Source organism: Tachypleus tridentatus, chromosome 8 (assembly GCF_004210375.1).
Source record: "Tachypleus tridentatus isolate NWPU-2018 chromosome 8, ASM421037v1, whole genome shotgun sequence".
Lineage (NCBI taxonomy): Eukaryota > Metazoa > Arthropoda > Merostomata > Xiphosura > Limulidae > Tachypleus > Tachypleus tridentatus.
In genome coordinates, this window is record NC_134832.1 from 6634881 (window position 1) to 6654500 (window position 19620).

The 19620-nt window shown below is 36.7% G+C and overlaps 1 protein-coding gene across 5 annotated transcripts in view; it reads left to right on the top strand.

Moving 5' to 3' along the window:
- LOC143258469 (adiponectin receptor protein-like) overlaps window positions 1-19620 on the top strand; it is a 65218-nt gene that overhangs the window by 35797 nt on the left and 9801 nt on the right. For all 5 annotated transcript variants that reach the window (XM_076517489.1, XM_076517485.1, XM_076517487.1 and 2 more), the window contains one exon: window positions 17971-18151. In XM_076517489.1, coding sequence (XP_076373604.1) covers window positions 17971-18151 — 181 coding nt within the window. The remainder of the gene's footprint in view (window positions 1-17970; window positions 18152-19620) is intronic.

The following is a 19620-nucleotide window of genomic DNA, read 5'->3' on the forward strand; positions in this document are numbered from 1 at the left end:
TAACACAGTTCATGAATCAGTGTCTCATTCCATCTCTGTCCTGACCACACCTTCACCTTCTTCAAGTCAAGATGTTTCCATGGGGTCTCCCTTTCTTGATACCCCAAAAATTAAACAAACCACTCGTTCACACCCTCAATCATTAGTACGTGTACCGATAAATTCAGACCCAACTATTCAAGCTAGAGCAGGGTCCATAGAGGGCGATAGACCTACATCCAATAAAGAAAAAAAAACTCGGTCGTAAGCAGAAGGACTCTTTACCATCTTCTCCACTGAAATAATTACACATGGCCACACTAATCCAATGGAACTGTCAAGGTTTCCTATCAAATGTGACTGACATCAAAGATCTGATTGACTTTTATCATCCCATATGTCTTTCTTTGCAGGAAACATTTCTACAGCCTACAAATACAGTTACTATCTGACATTATTCGTTATACTGGAATGACAGGCTATGTGTAGGATGGGGACATGGGAGGAGTTGCATTGCGGGAGCCATCCGTGTCTCCTTGGGTTGTACCATCACTATTGGCTCTCTATACCTTATACATGAAACACATCATAATCAATCAGACCTTGATACCCTCATTGAGCAACTGCCAACCCCCTTTTTAATCTTGGGAAATTTCAATGGGCATAATCTCCTCTGGGGTGGCTCCCGTATTAATATGAGAGGGCATGCCATAGAGCATATGTTCCTGAACCACGACCTGGCTTTATTAAATACTGGCTCTTACACATATTCACTTCTCCTGGGAGGTTGACATCAATCCACGAGGTAGTGGTCATTTTCCCATCATCTTACGAGAGATTGGCTGTGATCAGTACCACTCGACCCATGTACCTAGGTGGAAGTTGGTCCAGACCAACTGACCTTCTTTCATTACTCTTTCGGAACTTGATCCTGCCATCTTATGTAAATCACCAACAAGCTTCTACTCGATACATCCCTAAAACCTCGACATGTTCCCCATGACATCCCTGCCCTTGGTAGAATTCTGCCTGTTCTATAACACATAAAACTCAGAAACGTGCTTTGAATAAATTTCGAAGATATCCCATGCTCTCAAACAGCATTGCATTTCAGCAAGCCCGTGCTCAGCAAGTTAGATGTCAAAGCCAGAAGGAATCTTGGATTAAATACACATCCAGCATTTCTTCAACCACCAGCACAAAAGTATATTGGATAAAATCTGGAGGGTGAATGGAAGATATACTTCTGCCCCCCTCTCTATCTTAATATTTGATGGCCACGAAGTTGCAGATGCACAGAGCATTGCCAATACTTTTGGGAACTTTTTCTCTTCAAACTTATCCCCTTCCTTTTTAGCCATTAAAATGCAAGCGGAGCATCTGCCTCTTTCCTTTTCAACAGATCATTCCTATGACTACAATCGCCCTCTTACACTGATGGAACTGAAACTTGCAATTCAATGGTCTGGCAATACATCAGTCAGACCTGATAATATACATTATGAGATGTTATGCCACCTTTCCCAGAACTCTCTTACTATTCTTCTGGCTGTCTTTAATTGGATACAACAGGAAAATGTCTATCCAGATGCTTGGCGACAAGCTATCATACTCCCTATTCTGAAACCTGGGAAGGATCCAACGATTCCTTCAAATTACTGTCCCATTGTTTTGACAAGTTGTCTCAGTAAGAACTTAGAGAGGATAATCAATGCCTACTTTGTTTGGTTTCTTGAATCAAACAATCTCCTCTCTCCTACTCAGTGTGGGTTCTGAAGACAATGCTCTATGACAGACCACTTAATTCGCCTTGAAACATCAATCAGAGAAGCCTTTTTAAGGCAACAACATGTTGTTACTGTTTTTTTTTTTATTTAGAAAAAGCTTATGATACAACATGGAGATATGGCATCTTACAAGACCTTCACTCATATGGATTGCATGGAAACTTACCCCTTTTCATCCAGCAATTCTTAATGAACCACAGATTTTAAGTCCGTGTGGGCTCAATACTTTCTCCTTTTTTCCCACAGAAACTTGGAGTCCCTAAGGGCTGTATTCTAAGTGTCACACTTTTCATCATAAAGATTAATGTCATCATTGAACAGCTACCCCCTACAGTTGCAAGCGGTCTTTTTGTTGATGACTTTCACAGCTCATGTCAGTCATCAAACATGAGGTTCATTGAATAGCAGCTACAAACTGCAATCAATCAGATATTGAAGTGGACCACGGCAAATGGTTTTAAACTTTCACTCTCTAAAACCGTTTGTATACATTTCTGCCACAAACAGGGAATCCACCCAGATCCAGAACTCCGTCTTGATGATGATGTACTTCCTGTTGTCCCTGAGGCAAAGTTCTTAGGTCTTATATTTGATTGCAAATTAAATTTTATATTGCATATCAAGCAACTTTGTATCAAATGTCTAAAAGCATTGAACATTCTCCATTTCCTCTTTTCTACTTCTTAGGGAGCAGATTGATACTCTATGCTCAAAATTTATCGGGCCCTCGTCCGATCCAAACTTGACTACAAGCCTTTGGTTTATGGTTCTTTCAGAACCTCAGCACTGAAAATGTTGGATCCTGTCCATCACCAGGGGCTTCCGGCTTTGCATTGGAGCTTTTCGTACTTCTCCTGTGCAAAGTCTGTATGTGGAATCTCATGAACCTCCTCCATATATTTGCCGTTTGCAACTGTCTCTAATGTATGCTTCCAAATTTCAATCCTTACCACAGCATCCTACCTGGAGTTGTGTTTTCCAACCACAATGGACCACACTTTTTAATAACAGAAAATCTGCCATTGTTTCTTTTAGTCTTCATATCCAGGCACAATTAGAAGAATTGGATTTCTCCTTGAATAATATTGCAGTTTCTTCAAATCAGCCTATTCCACCATGGCAAATTACAGTTCCCAATTGTAACCTATCTTTGAGTCATCTGAGGAAAGCAGATACACCCAATTGGAAATATCGCTCTTTCTTTGCTAAACATCTTTCATATGATCCATCCATTCCTATGTATACAGAGAGTTCCAAATCGGGTAACTCAATGGGCTCTGCCATGGTTTTTGACAGTTTGATTGTGGCATACAGACTCCCCCCCCCCTACAGTTTCTGTTTTCACTGCCGAATTATATGTCATCTCGCTTGCCTTAAATCATATTGAACTAATGCAATATACAAATTGTACAATATATACGGACTCACTCAGCTCTCTATTGGCCCTGGAATCATTCCATGATAGTCACCACCCTCTTCTCATCAATATCGAAAACAAACTGGCCCATCTTTCTCTTTCATCTGTCTCCGTCCAATTCTTTTGGGTACCAGGTTATGTTGGTATTTGTGGGAATGAGCTGGCTGACAGAGCAGTGAAGTCTGTCTGTTCTTGATATATCATCCCAGTATCCATTCCGTAAATGGACTATGGCCCAGTTATCAAATCCAAACTCTATACCAAATGGCAGGCAACCTGGAATGAGCAACACAATAACAAGCTTTTTCAAATCTAACCTTCTTTAGGTCTTTGGCCCTCTTGCTTCTGTAAGGATCAAAGAGAGGAGGTTGTTCTGGCAAGGCTACACATTGGTCACAGTTTTTTAACCCACCACTTCCTTGTATCTGGTACTGCTGCACCAATATGTGGTTTATGTGGCACTCAGATCACAATCATCCACATTTTATTATCATGCCATCGTTACAACCTAGAACGACAACACCATTTTAAAGATATTTGTAAGACAGGTTTGCCCTTGACTTTGGCCCATGTTATAGGTGATACTGCCTATCTCACTCATATTTTTTACATTTTTAAGAGCCATTGGTCTTTTACACTTAATCTAAGGACTTTTATCAGACTATATAGTGTTTTAGCATGATTTCTTTTACACGTTTTAATGTTTTAACACAATTTCTTTAACACATTTTAAATTTTATTTTGACTTGAACCCAGGACTGGAAAGGTCAACTTCAGGTGACTGACTGCAAATTCGATCTTGATGCTTCAGTCTTCCTGGCAAGTCTTAATCTTACACATTTTAGTTTTTACCTTAATTACCCTATACCTATACTGTACTACATCTTGTCTGGCACATATAGCCTTGTAGCTTTGTGCCAATAAACATTCAATACTTTCCTACCTACCATTTGAGAGCAAGAAAAAAGAGGATTGGTTCAGTATTTTATTTTTACTTTCACTGTTTATTCTTTGTTTAATTATAAAAGTAGCTAAAATGTAGAAAATATGGATCCTTTTAGTTCAGTTAAGATTAAGTTAGATAAATAGTAATATTATAATAAAAATGTTTCATTAGCAGCTTGTAGCAGCTTGTGGGTAGCATAATTTGTAATGTAAGCTGCACATTCCATACATGATTTACAACTTGTAATGGCAAGGATAGTAGTTAGACATAGTTAAAAATAGAATAAACAATAAAATTTAATTATAAATAGATGTATTATGTCATGAACTTAGAATTATTTAGGATAAATTAATGTAGTTCTATGTTATAATTTGAAGTAATTCTAGAAAGAAATAAAAGAGTGACTTAGATTTATTTTGTAGTTACAAGGTTGGTCAAATTTATTGATCCTATTTTGAGATAGAGTAGAGAAAATGTAAAGTATAAAGTTTTAATGGAAAATATGTGAAATGCATTTAGGAGATTTTAAAGATTACACAAAGGAAAGGTATTTTTAATTTTAATATCAAAATTACTTTCCACACAGGCTATTCAAAACAAATTCATGGACAAATCTTTATTTTATTTTATTAAAAGTATGTGACTAACAAATATGTTTGGTTAAATTATGAAGTTGACAGCAAAGCAGCAGGCCTCTACCTGATTTTTAGACTGGGATTGGGTTAAAAAAATTAATACACCAAAGTACACTTTACTTCAGTTTGGTTAGAAATTTTGAAGCCAATTTCATAGTCATGTTTTTCCAGTCTGTGATTGCAAAATATTCTCCTGAGTAAATATGTAGTGAAACCTACTCATTTGAATTCACTTGTAATAAAGTAATTCATTTGGAGTCGTAAGACATAGATAGTTAAAATAGTCATTTCAAATATGGTGTATACCATTAATAGCATGTTTTTATTCATTGATAAATGTAAGGGTACAAACTAATAAGGGTGGGTATGCAATTCAAAAGTAAAAAGGAATTGCATGTACAATAAATGTAAAAGTTTATTATTTTATACATAATTAATAATTATACAAGTTACATAATCAAAAATGAAATTTTATTAGTTTTACATAATACATTAGCAACTTAAAGAATACAAAACACAGAGTATTAGTCAAATCACTTTTCAAAGAAGAATGTAGTCACAAACTCCTTTCAAACTGGTTTTTTTGTTGTTGTTTTCTTTCCTTTTGAAGCTTCTTGATGCCACTGAACAAATAATACATTACATTATCATTTTCACATAAATCAGCATTTTGTTTATACTATGTGATAATGTCTTTAAGACCAGGTCATGCCTTATTTGGAATAGTTCAACCAGTGGATTATTTTCAGTGTTAATTGCATTATCACCACTATCTTGATGGCATAATGAAATATGATGTCATCATTTGACAACTCTGGTTGGCTTTTCTGAGTCAATATCAAGTCACTGATCAACTGAAATAGCATTATTACTACTAAATATTAAAATATTAATTCTAGAAGCAGTCTTACTAATATCTTTTGACATCTGAACCAGTTCAACAGTTTCACTTTGTTCAGGCAATACCATAATCATGAGATGCTTTAAACATTTTTTGATAATTTCTGTAATAACAGTAGACTTGGCAAAACCATATACAGCTTGTGAGTTATTATTTCTGATACAATACCTTACTTCTGTTCATATCTGAGCTTTCTTCAATTTTGTACTTCTCTCTATATGTGCAATTTTTTTACTCACCATTAACCTTGAAGCTGCCACCTAAACTCATCTGTTTTTATGTGGTATTAATGAACTGTAGCATATTACAACCTCCCACTGATTGGAGTGCAACACACCTTTCTAGCACAGCTGGTTCCCTTTGACTTATTGTTCAATCATCACTTCCAAATTTGGTATTTGTGTGTAATGATTTATCTTTTGTTGTGTGTTTTTTTTTTCACTTGTGAACTCTTCAGGTATAACTGTTTTTTTTTCTTCAGTGGAAGTACCTACAAAGACATTACTTGTTGTGGAAATGATAAATGTTGGATTTTCACTTTCCAATGCTTTCTGCACCTGCAGATTTTGTAGCCTTTTATTTCCACATTGCTATTTCAAACTTCTGCTCTGTCTGGTGTAAAACAAACTTTGTTCATGCTAGTCTAATAACTACAATGATGTGGAGTCTTTCATGTGTTTTTTGTTTGTTTTTTTCTGTCACCCCCATATGTTTCTCATTTGTAATGGAAGGGATTTTGATAATTTTTTCCAACCACCAATTTTTGCCTAATCTTATGCTGTCTTGAATTTACCTAAACCTTTTTTGTGACTTTAGTGCTTGGTTTTTTAGTCACATTTCTGTCCTTTGTAATTTCTTCTCTGCTTCTTTCTTTTATGTTTTTTATTTCCTATTCAGATATGCAAATCCATATTCCATTACTTTTACCACTACTTTGTACATGCATGTCTAATCCTCCTTTCTTTTTTTACTTCATATGACTGGGCATGACTTCATGCTGTATTGCCTTTTTTGACTCCTGAATTCTGGAACTTTTTATTTAGGCTTGGAAATCAGATCCTCTGTGCTTTGTTTGTCTTTGTTATGCTTACGTATTTCCACCTTTGTTTTACACTCTCTGTCCTTTTCTGTTATTTTTCTGTGGTAATTCACCATTCTCTAGAGGGATTTTCAGCTGATACTTGTTAACTTATCTTTTCTATGGTGACATATTTAGCTTTCTTGGCCTTATCACTTCATACTTGGTTGATCTGTTGCAAGTGCGTGTTAGGCAATGATGCCCTTGCTATTCAAGTGCTTTGCCTCAATTTTATCTAATATGGCTTTGTCTGGCTCCTTTCATCTGCTCATGTAATTTTACTGGAGCTCTTGTTCATCTAGTCATGTGTTGGGATTGCATGTCAATGTTATTCTTTGTCCTCACTGGTTTACTGTCTCTCCCATGTTCATTCTTTTTCTCTGTCTCCTGTCATTCTATTTCATTTTCTATCTGTGTCCCCACTTCCAATTCTGCTGTTTTCATCCATTCTCTCACCATTCATAGACTTCAGTACTGCCAATCTTGACAGTAACTATTTTATAGGCTTACGGTCAGTAGGGCTTGTTTAGTTTCATATACGGACCTTTTCTCTTCATTTGTGGCCAATTTGCTGAATACTAGGAGCTCTGTTGGAGCTATGCCCATCTCTTCTCTTCTACTCCAGTGTTTCCTATTCCTGTTACATTTCCTCTTCCAAGTGTTCTTGTTTCTAGCTAATGCTGTTCTGTGGCAGTGTTAGACCTAATGGTCAAAGTCACTATTGAGCAGGTTTCTCATCCTTTTCCAGGATTTTATTTCTGTAATTTTGGGATTCAAAAGGAATTTATTGATAGGCATCCAGTCTTAAATATTTCTCATTTCAGTAAGTTCCTAAACCTCCATTAATTTAGTGTGGGGATTTCTCTCACCAGTCCTTTGCACCAGCTCTTAGGATGACTGAGGAGAACATTTTGAATGCTTATTTTCTCATTTGGCTCTGGCCTAATAAGTCTTTTCTTCTTCTTTGGGAAGTAGCACTTCTGGGTTGGTTGATTAACTTGTAGAAATTGCATCTCATACCCGTCCCTTATCTATCCTTTACTTCTCTTGCTGTGTTGGAATCCCATATCCCATTGGTTAATACTCATTTGTTGTCTAAACAGTGTATTTTTCATATCACTGGTTCCTCGCTTGGTATTTTTTATCTTCCACCATTTTTCTTTATTACTCAAAGACTTCACCTGATGGCTTGATAAAACCACTAACATAGAGGGTGTTCTTTTCTCTTGTCTGGATTTCAAATCTGTTTCCAAATGCCTCTTTCATGAAATCAGGGGAGCATGTCTAGACTCTCACATGAATTCCAGCCAGAAGTTCCAGGACAAGTACTTTTTTATTTCCATTTCTTAGAGCCTATGATGGTATTCAACTTACAATGTTTGTGAATGTATAGAGATTATACATAGAGTCAACTTTGCAGTTGTCTCCTATACCAGCTAACAGGGGAAAACTCACTCTCGCTCTGTTTCCACACTATCAACCGCCTTTCTGAGACTGTTTTTTACAAATACTGGTAATAGTTTGTTTTACTCCAAGTGTTCTAAATCTTGTTGAAGATTAATTATTAAGAGTCACCAAGATTCTACTTCCAGAGTGTTCCCTCAATCCTATTTTATTCAAGTTATAGTTGAGAGGGATTTGAACAACATCCCGAGTCAGAGATTCTTGCTGACTTCTCCACCCAAGGAGTTTCTGTAGTGAGGCGTATCTCCACTCGCAGAGTTGGAATTATGATGCCAACCAATGTCCTCCTAATATTTACATCACCACATCAATCTACCATTTTCAAGGCAGGTTATCTTAATTGCAAGGTACAGCCATAAATTCCAAACCCTCTCAGGTGTTTCCAGTGTCAGTGGTTCGGTCACTCAAAGACATCATGTTGTGGTTCCTTGACGTGTGCTCATTGCAGTGGTAAGGACCATGATGCCTATGAGTGTGAAATGGACCTTCATTGCATCTGCTGCAATGGCTCTCACCCATTATACTTACTTTCATTCTTGACCTAAATGGTTGGAAGAAAAAGAGGTGCAGCATTTGAAACAATTCAAAATATTACTTACTTACCCTGAGGCTAAAAAGTTGCTGTCCACCACTTCATCTCGGATGTATGCTGCTGCACTTCATTCCACTACTACAGTGGGAGTGCAGCCAAATCTCTCTATGCCTCCAAAAGAATCGTTCTCAAACCAAATGAAAAGTCTTTTGACCTCCATGGTTAAAAAAAGTTGATTAATCAATGTCAACAACCATCTCTGTCCCTAACACACATTCCAGCAAACCCCAAGATCCACTTCCTTTGGTTCCATGTACAGGCATTTCCTTGGGTGCATCCTTTTCTCCCATTCCAAGATGCAAAACGATAATTCTTTCACATCCTCAGTTGCTGGAATCCTCTTTTTGTACGTCTTTCTTCAGAGGAAACATTTCTGAAACCTGCCGATACAGTCATCTTTCGGCAGTTTTCTTTGTACAGAAGTGACAGGCTGTGTGATGGATGGGTACGTGGAGGGGTAGCACTGTTGGTTGATCAGCATGTGCCCACCCTGCTTTTGCCACTTGACACATCCTTGGAGCTCGTAGTCATCCGTGTTTCCTTGGGTCGTACCATCACTGTTTGTTCTCTCTACCTTCACCTGGAGAGACCTATGATCAATCAGACATTGATGTTCTCATCGAACAGTTGCCATCTCCCTTTTTAATCCTGGGGTACTTTAATGGACATTATCCCCTCTGTGGAAGTGCTGATATTGATAGGACGGGTCACTCCACAGAGCATATGCTCTATGATCACAACCTTGCTCTTTTTAATAGGGTTTTTTTTGCTTATTTTCTTGCATCTAGTCAGTCGTTTACTGCTGTTGATCTCTCAATTTGCTCCCCTTCACTATTCTCCCATTTCTCATGGAGAGTTGACAATAATCCATGACACAGTGATCATTTTTCTTCAATTTTGAGAGTGACTGGCCATAGCCGATGCCACCTGACCTACATGCCCTGGTGAAAGCTAGGTCATACAAACTGGCCCTCTTTCACTGCTCTCACAGAACTTGATCCTATCATTCTCTGTAAGCCATCAGTAGACAACTTGTGAGGTAACAGTAGCTGATTGTATTGTACAAGCAGCTGCTCAGTGTATTCCTACAACCACGACATGTTTTCAACAATATCTTCATCCATGGTGGAATTTGCCTGCCACATGGCACAGAAGGCTCAAAAACAGGCCTGGGATACTTTTCATATGTATCCCACACTCTTGCACTGCATCGCTTTCCAGCAGGCCCATGCACATGCTAGGTGGGTAATTGTTAAAGCCAGAAGGAATCTTGGATTAAGTTCACAACCAGCATATCTTCTACCACCAGTTTCAAAGTCATATGGGACAAAATTTGATAGGTTAGTGGGCAATATAATTCTGTCCCCCTCTTGATCTTGCTCTCTGATGGCCAGGAAGTAGCTGATACCTAGAGCATCACTGATACTCTAGATGAAAGCTTTTGCCTCTTCCTCCACCTTCTTAGCCATCAAGACTTGGGCAGAGCGATCACCTCTTTCCTTTCACACTGATTGTCCCTATGACTATAATCTTCCCTTTACAATGGTGGAACTCAAACTGGTCCTTCATTGGTCTGGCAGTTCATCAGTTGGACCTGATGATGTACACTATGAAATGCTATGCCATCTATCTCCTACTTCTCTTGCTAATCTTCTGATTATTTTTAACCAGATCTGGCAGAAGAATGTTTTCCTATCTGGCACCAGGCAATTGTTCTACCTTTCTCTAAGTCTGGGAATGGTTCCAAGATTCCTTCAAACTTCTCTCCAATTGATTAGATGAGTTGTTTCTGTAAGACCTTAGAGAAATGGTTAATGCTCATTTTGTTTGGTTCTTCGAATCAAACAACCTCCTCTCGCCCACCCAGTGTGGGTTTTGATGACAGCACTCTACCATGAATCACCTGATTTGACTTGAAACGTCAATCAGAGAAGCCTTTCTCAAGTGACATCTTGTATCAATATTCTTTGACATTGAGAAGGCTTATGACACAACATGGAGGTATGGTATTTTGCAAGACCTCCATATATATGGGTTACATGACCATTTGCCCATTTTTATCAATATTTATTTTATGGACAGGAGATTCCAAGTTCATGTGGGTTTGACACTTTCCTGTTCTTTTCTACAGGAAGTTGGAGTCCCTCAGGGCTGTGTTTTGAATGTCACACTTTTCAGTATAAAAATTAATGCCATTACTGAACAACTCCCTCTTACTGTTGCAAACAGGCTCGATGCCAACAACTTTTACATCTCCTGTTAATTGTCAAACATGAGGTATATTGAGCAGCAGCTACAGACTGCCCTCAGTTGTTTGTTAAAGTTGACCACAGCAAACAGCTTTAACTTCTCTCACTGTAAAACCGTTTGGATGCACTTTTGCTGCCAAGGAGTATTCATCCTGTTCCTGAACTCTGTATTGGTGAAGTTGTGCTGCCTGTGGTCCCTGAGACAAAGTTCTTGGGGCTTATCTTTGACCATAAGCTGACCTTTATACCACACATCAAGTAGCTATGGGTCAAATGTACAAGAGCTCTGAACATCCTTCGAGTCGACTCTTCCACCACTTGGGGAGCAGATCGATGTTCAGCGCTAAAGATATATCATGCTATTATTCGATCGAAACTCAACTATGGATCACTGGTCTATGGCTCTGCCAGAACCTTGGCCTTAAAAATGCTGGACCCCATTCATCATGAAGGACTTCTGCTCTGCACTGGGACTTTCTGCACTTCTCCAGGTCAGAGCTTATACATAGAGTCTCATAAACCTTCTCTGCACCTTCGTTGTTCGCAACTGTCTTTACTATATGCTTTGAAACTTTGTTACTTACCAAAGCATCCCACCTAAGGCTGTGTTTTCCTACCTCGGTGGGCCATACTTTCAGAACAGACAATCTGCCATTGCTCCTTTTGGCCTTTGTATTCAGGAGCAGTTGGATGAATTGGGTCTGTCCTTGGATAACATTGCTGTATTCAATTTTTATTAAACATTTCATAATGAATCCGCAATTTCAGGAACGTGGAGTCCCTTAGGGCTGTCTTGAGTGTCACACTTTTGATTATAAAGATTAATGGCATCAGTGAACAACTACCCTCTACAGTTGCAAATTTTATTTTTATCGATGACTCTCACATCTGGTATCAGTCGTCAAATATGAAGGATATTGAACAGCAGCTAAAGATTGTCCTCAATCATTTACTGAAATTAACCACAGCATACAGTTTCAACCTGATATTGAACAGCAGCTAAAGATTGCCCTCAATCATTTACTGAAATTGACTGCAGCATACGGTTTCAACCTTTCTCTCTCCAAAACTGTTTGCATTCATTTTTGCCATCAACGAGGTATTCACCTTGATCCTGAACTCTTGTGTTTCCCATGGTCCCTGAGGTAAAGTTCTTGGGGCTTATATTCGACTGTAAGCTGATTTTCATTTCACACATCAAGCAACTATGTGTCAAGTGTACAAGGACACTGAACATCCTCCATGTCCTCTCCTCCAACTCGTGTGGGGGGGGAATTGATGTTCCATTCTATAAATCTATCATGCCCTTATTCAATCAAAATTAGACTGTGAGTCTCTGGTCTATGGTTCTGCCAGAACTTCAGCCTTGAAAATGTTGGACCCTGTTCACCATTAGGGGCTTTGGCTGTGCACAGGGGCCTTTTGCACTTCTCCAGTCCAGAGTTTGTACAAGGAGTCCCATAAATCCTCTTCTATACCTTCGTTGTTTGCAACTGTCTTTAATGTATGCTTCAAAACTTCAGTCTTTACCACAGCATCCCACATGGAGTTGTGTTTTTTTTCCTCAGTGGGCCACACTTTTTCATAGTAGATGGTTTGACATTATTCCTTTTAGCCTTCATCTCCAGGTCCAGTTAGATAAATTGGATCTATCTGTGGATGACATATGGTTTTCACAGATCAGTCCATCCTACCATGGCTAATTACTATCCCCAAATGTGACCTTTCTTTAAGTCATCTGAGAAAAACAGATAGTCTCGATTGGAAGTACTATCTTTTATTTGCTGAACATTGTTCGAACCATCCTTCCATTCCCATTTGTACAGATAGTTTGAAATCAGATGACTCTGTGGGCTCTGCCATTGTTTAGCAAATTGCTTGCCATTTCTCTTGCCATGGATCACATAAAAACTATACAGTACACAAACTGTACTATTTATACTGATTCAGTTAGCCCTCTGTTAGCCCTGGAATTGCTTTATGTCAGTTCTCACTCTGTTCTTGCTGATATTCAAAACAGGCTGGCCCATTTTTTTCTTTAACAACTACTTCTATCCAGTTATTCTGGATATTACGCCATGTTGGTTTTCGCAGGAATGAGCTCACTAACACCACAGCTAAGTCTGTCTGCTCTAGTACTATCACTGCTGTGCCTGTTCCATACATGGATTATGGTCCTGTATTCAAGGCTCAGCTCTGTGCCAGTTGGCAGTTGACTTGGATTGAGCAACTTGAAAACAAGCTTTTCCAAATAAAACCGTCTATTGGACTTTGGGCATTTTGTTTCCATAAGAATTGGAAATAGGAAGTTGTTCTAACTGGGCTTTGGTCACATTTTTTTTAACTCATTGTTTTCTTATATCTGGGACTAATGAACCAATGTGTTGTTTGTGTAACACTCAAGTCACTATGAGCCACATTTTACTGTCTTGACATTGTTACGACTCTCAGTGATGGCATTTTAGACATGTTTTGTCTCAAGGTTTATCCATAATGTTGGACAATGTCACCATTGCCAATTTCATATGGGTTCACCTTACAAATGTTTTTAGTGTTTTAAAAGTCATTGACCTTTTTAACACTATTTAAGTTTTTACTTGATAAATTAGACCTTTTTTCTGTGATTCCTTTTTGAAGTACAACTAGTTCGATATGAAATTAGAAAATGGTCGTAACGTCAAATAACTCAAAACTAAGACTGGAAAGGCCAACTTCAGATGACTAATGCTGATGTTTGAACTTACTCGTTAGTCATCCTGGTGATCTATGCTCATTAAAATTATGCTACTGAAAGTCCTTTAAAACTAGTAATACTGTAATTTCTCTCTTACTGCTGTACATTGGATATAAAAATTGGATTTCATGCTGTTTAAGTTTTTAATTCAAAAATTCAATTTTGCCTTGTTTTACCTTGATTCTTTTTTACAAATTTTAATACTTTTACTTTAGTTTTAACTTTTTACCTGATGTTTGGTGCAGATAGCCTAGTTGTTTTGCACCATAAAATGCCTCACCAACCAACCAACACATCTTTTACCTAAATCCTATTTCTTATTTTTTTGCCTGATGCTTTAAGAGTTTTTCCGTTCTTCTTGTATTTTCCATTATCCTGCTCTTGTTCTTCTTCCTACAACAAGTGGAAATAATGTGCTTGCTCCTGTTTATCTTCCTTCCTTTCTCACTTTTTATTTTCTTTCTGATCTGAATCATTTTCTTTGTACCATCGGTGTGGTTTCTTTCACAGTTCACGCTCCTATCTATTTATTGGTTGAAATTCCTCCTCTACTCTGAATATTTCTCCCATGGGATGGTTACAGCAGCACATTCAGTTAGCCTATGCTTCAGTGTATATAGATTTATATCAACTCTTTCAGGTCTCCTCTCATTCCATCTGTGGGGAGATTATGCAAGCTGGTGTGTGACTACCCTGCATTCTTTTCTCACTATTCTAAATACACCTTACTGGTTGTGACTGGGTAAGTTCTTTATTCTATCTGTCTTACTTTTACAGGGGCTCTATTTTACCACAACTTATCCCACTGATAAAACAGCAGGAAATTTTGTGCCTTTATGTTAAGTGCATACCTAACAACGAGTTGGATCTGAAATGCGCAGTAATGAGATGGAGTTTTCCACAACAACACTATTGGTCTCCTTGCAGCATATTATTTATTTAAAAAGGCCCAGTTCAGTACATATCTACCCATGGACTAATATTAGTAAAGCAATGTTGGGATACCTGCCCATCTCTCCAGTCCAAATTGAATAAACTTGAACTGGCCTGATTCTAAAAATAGAGTTTCATATGGTCAGTTGTAAGGAGTAATGTTTCTTTTGGCTCTTCTTGCCACCTTCCAGTTCCTACTTGCTGGACCATAGAGGCTTCTCCCTGAACGTGACCAATTCTACTCAGTGTAGTCTTACACTGCTAAATTAGGTACGGCTAGTGCAGATAGCCTTCGTGTAGCTTTGCACAAAATTCAAAACAAACCAGTCTTCTTGGTATGGAGGTGAATATGGTTGAAACCATTCTCCTACAGCAGACCAGATGAAATATGAAATATACCCAATGCCACCTGGTTATGGAGTGAAGTTTATGTATCACTTATGTCCATACAGTGTTTTTGGATTTGCTTCTTTATCATCCAACTTTGCAACACGTGTCATCAGTGCAGGTGAAGATTATATCCTGGTACAGAAGGGTGTAGTATCCCACAGGTGTTCTCCTATACCTTCATGGCATAAGGTGTCATGCTCCATGGTTTATATGTCAGTGGAGGTAAGGTATCAGATTGGAAGTTAATATTTTCCAACCACCACTGAAAATGTATTTCTGATAGATACTTACCTTTTCTCACATTTCCCACCCATCTTTCTCATTTCCAGTGCATCTTTACTTGTCTAACCTTGAATTAATGAGTGAGTATAGAGGAAGTCAGCTGTGCTAAGAAAATGTGTTACATACTAATTTGCACACTACAAAGCAGCATTACCATGTAGAAACATGCGAGTTTAGGTGAGTGTCTCAGGGCTAGCAGTGAGAAAAAAATCATATATATCGAGGGTATTACAAAACTGAGGAAACCTAATATGTGAGAAGAGGTAAGTATCTCTTGGAAATACATTTTCATTGTTGGAAAACATTCACTTTCAGCATATTCTATACACTTTCTAATCAGTTGACAGCAGTGGTAAGTTTTGAATAGTGTGATTATGTCAACATCCATAGGTTACATCACTGACAGTGTTTGATGGAAAGCTACATTATATAGTTCTTGATCTCATACAGCATGACTAACAGTATCATCTACGAGAAAAATTATTTTTCTCTTCTTTGAGTACAGTCTTTTGTTCATATTGTCCAACTATTGAAAAAATGCTGACATCTTCCAAGTTTTCTTATTCCACCTTTATCGTCTATGGACAGTAAGATCTCGATTGCTCAGATTCTACAATCATATATGGCAGAAACTTGTCATTACAATTTGCATTAGCACACAAAGCAGCTGTTATGAGATCTTTAGATTTTTTTCTTGTAACTTGAACTCACTGACTTGCCAAAGAATGACTAGATTCAAACATGTAGAATAAACTAGTCTCATCTAGATTGTAGATGCCTGCCATTTCATATCCTATAAGAATATTTCAAAGATTTCTCTGCTGCAGTTGCATTTTGATCAGTAATTACTGCCTCACCTTCTGCCTTATATATCCCAAAAGATTCTTCATGATGTTGCATCCAACAGCAGGAGTGTCCACATAATGTTCCATCAAGCTGTTGTCTAAGTTTATTATCTTTCTAAATAAGCATTTTGTCATTAACACATACGGTTCTTGATGTAACATCCCACATTCATAGATACATAATTTGTTGGTATGTCTTGAATTTTGTACCATTATTGTTGACTTGAATTTGTTATGGAATATTTGTTCATTTTTCTTTGATACAAAAAATTCCAGATATTTGTGACATGTCTGTAAAAACATTTCTTTCTATAGTGAAATACCTATAGATAATTGTCAAGGCTAGCACTCAGATTTAGTTTCTTATACAGATGGATATCATGTTTTAATGATGGTACGAATTCTTTATTTTTGGAGCATTGTAACGTCAAATGACTGTACTGTAAATCATTCTGATGTCCTCTTGATATTTGATATAGTTCATTTGTTCATTGAAGACTGTCACAGAAAAACTGTATTTCATTGGTACCCATTGTGAGTGAAAGGTGCTCTTGGAATCATTATCATAAATTGAAACCCACTAGTTAATGTGGGTGTTTTGTGGTCAGCAATTATCATTTCGTTTCCTGTTGTGATTGAGCCATATTTGACATTAGTGGAGTCATGTAAGGATCACCAAATCAATTATCCATAGAAAGTGCATGTTTGTCATAAGAAATAGCTCCTTGGATTCATAATGATAATATAACGATTATTGATTAAATTTCCCATTGAGAAACTCTGACCAATGGATCTCTCACCTGTTTACATGATATATTGGACAATATGTAGGTTTAGGGTTATTTATGTGGCCATAGAGGTCACAATTTTATTTATGAATAATGTTAAAACCAGGTTTGTTTTTTTTAGGAAGAAACAATTATTACTGATATGATGTACTCAAAGGTCATTTTAATTGAATTTTTTCAGAATAATTGCTTTAGTAGTTTTAAAATTTTGAAATATACACTTCTTTAGTACAACTATGTGAACATTTTGCCATAGTAAGATACACATTTTTTGGCATTGTATCTTAGGTCAAAAAATATTATCTTGTTGGTGAACGAAGGTAAAGTGAATCATCTAGATGGTTTTCTGTGTAAGACTCTATCAAGGTTTTATCTTTTTAGAATTTTATATACGAGGGGACAGGGAAGGATTTTATTCAGTGACTTGTGGCATGACAAAATTGAGTATCAACAGTGCATTATGTATATGAACATGGTTTGGTTGTTTCTTCCAAGATTGCTTTTTTCTTTTTTTTGCAGTTGTGTCTAAGTGACATGGTTTTAAAAGTATCTAGCTTTTTCACACTGACAGTTATTATCTCTAAATGAAACCGTGATATTTATATGAATTCTAAAAAGGGAAGGATTGAAATTAGAAAAGAAGCTTTTCTCCCTCCTTCTCTAAGAAAAGTAACCCCTTAAATATCACAATCAATAAGAAAAGGTGAACACTATATTTCAAAGATACAGTAATAGTGAATATATATTGCTGTTTGAGGGGTTATGTGAAATGTTACACACTGAATTGACATGAAAATGTCAGCATCTCACTTTAATGTAAACAAAATAGTCTGTGTTAATAAATTCAAGAGGATAAACTACTTGAGACTCAATGGTTACGTGAAGTAGAGCTTATTACCAATTTCTTAATTTATTGGAAGTTTTTGATAGTTTTTTTTCTCCTTATCGAGGTTGTTTGATGTTTTTGGGGATTGCTGCTTATTTCCTCACACGACCATCTCACCAGATCCACTGGCAGGAGAAACTAGTTTTCACATCCTTTTTTGCTGGAGCCATATTGTGTTTGGGAATGTCCTTTACCTTCCACACAGTTCACTGTCACTCTGAAAAAGTTGGAAAACTATTTAGCAAGTAAGGTGGTCCAGTCAGTTTTTTTTCTAACATGATATATTGGACAATATGTGGGTTTAGGGTTATTTATGTGGCCATAGAGGTCACAATTTTATTTATGAATAATCTTAAACCCAGTTTTGTTTGTTTTTAGGAAGAAACAATTATTACTGATATGATGTACTCAAAGGTCATTTTAATTGAATCTTTTCAGAATAATTGCTTTAGTAGTTTTAAAATTTTGAAATATACACTTCTTTAGTACAACTATGTGAACATTTTGCCATAGTAAGATACACATTTTTTTTGACATTGTATCTTAGGTCAAAGAATATTATCTTCTGAAGAAGGTGTTAGAAATAATGATTGATAAAAAGTAATTGTATATTCTGGTTATGATTCTATGGTAAATTTGAACTTGATTTGATAAACCATTACCACAAGAATTTAAGAGTGAAAGATAACTGGATAAAGTTAAAAAGATAAGAGTGAATATCTTCTAACTAGAATATATAATTGTGCATCAATTGCATTAATTTTATATTAGTATTAATATTTTTACATTCAATTCCACCAATTATCTGTCTCATTCAGTGTAATTATTTTAGTGTTTGAAGGTAAGACTCAGTGTTTGTAAATCTCTTACTCACTCAAACTAAGAATATTTTAAGGTATTGATGGTAGGAGTGAACATAGCATTATCAATCCTATATAGCTTTTAACTGTTACCCCAGTTTCAATGCTTGTTTTATAAATAATAATAGATTCATAAGTTCTTTGTTCTTTCAGATTACATTAGTATTTTGTGCTATTTATAAATATTTACAAAGTGTTTGTATCCTGATAGGGATTTTATCTACATGGAACTCTAAAGGTTTAAAAAAAAAAGACAAAATGTTTGAGTTGTGAAGAGAAAAAAATATTAGATTTACTTCTTCAAGGGTTAGATGGTATTTCTTTCATAAAATTATGGTACACTTAAAACATCTGTATAACTGTTAAAGGTAACATTGCAAATCTGATTATGAGCTCAAATGTTTGAGTACTGCATGACAGTTGGAGAATTATCTTTACATGTGATCAAATGTCTCATGACCAAGAGTAACCCATTAGGTGGCAGTGGGTGATATTTAATAGCTGTCTTACCTTTAGTCTAACAGTTCTTGGGCTGTGAGTTTCAAGTACATAATATATAAAGCAGAAACCACTTTTGATTGCCAGAATACTACCTTACTGTTCACACTGCCATATAATATATGCTTTATCATTTCAAACACTTCTGTATGACATAAGTGGAGTCATGTAGTAATGTTTGTTTTTAGAAGGGAGTCATAGTGCATTGAAAAAACAGTTTGAGATTTGCTACTTTAGTCTATTGATTCAAAGTGAGATGTAGCTCTGCACAAATGCAGGTAGCCCTTATTTTGCTTTGTTTAAAATTTTGAAACAACTTATCTGAATCACCCAACAACTATCCCTCCACTAATACT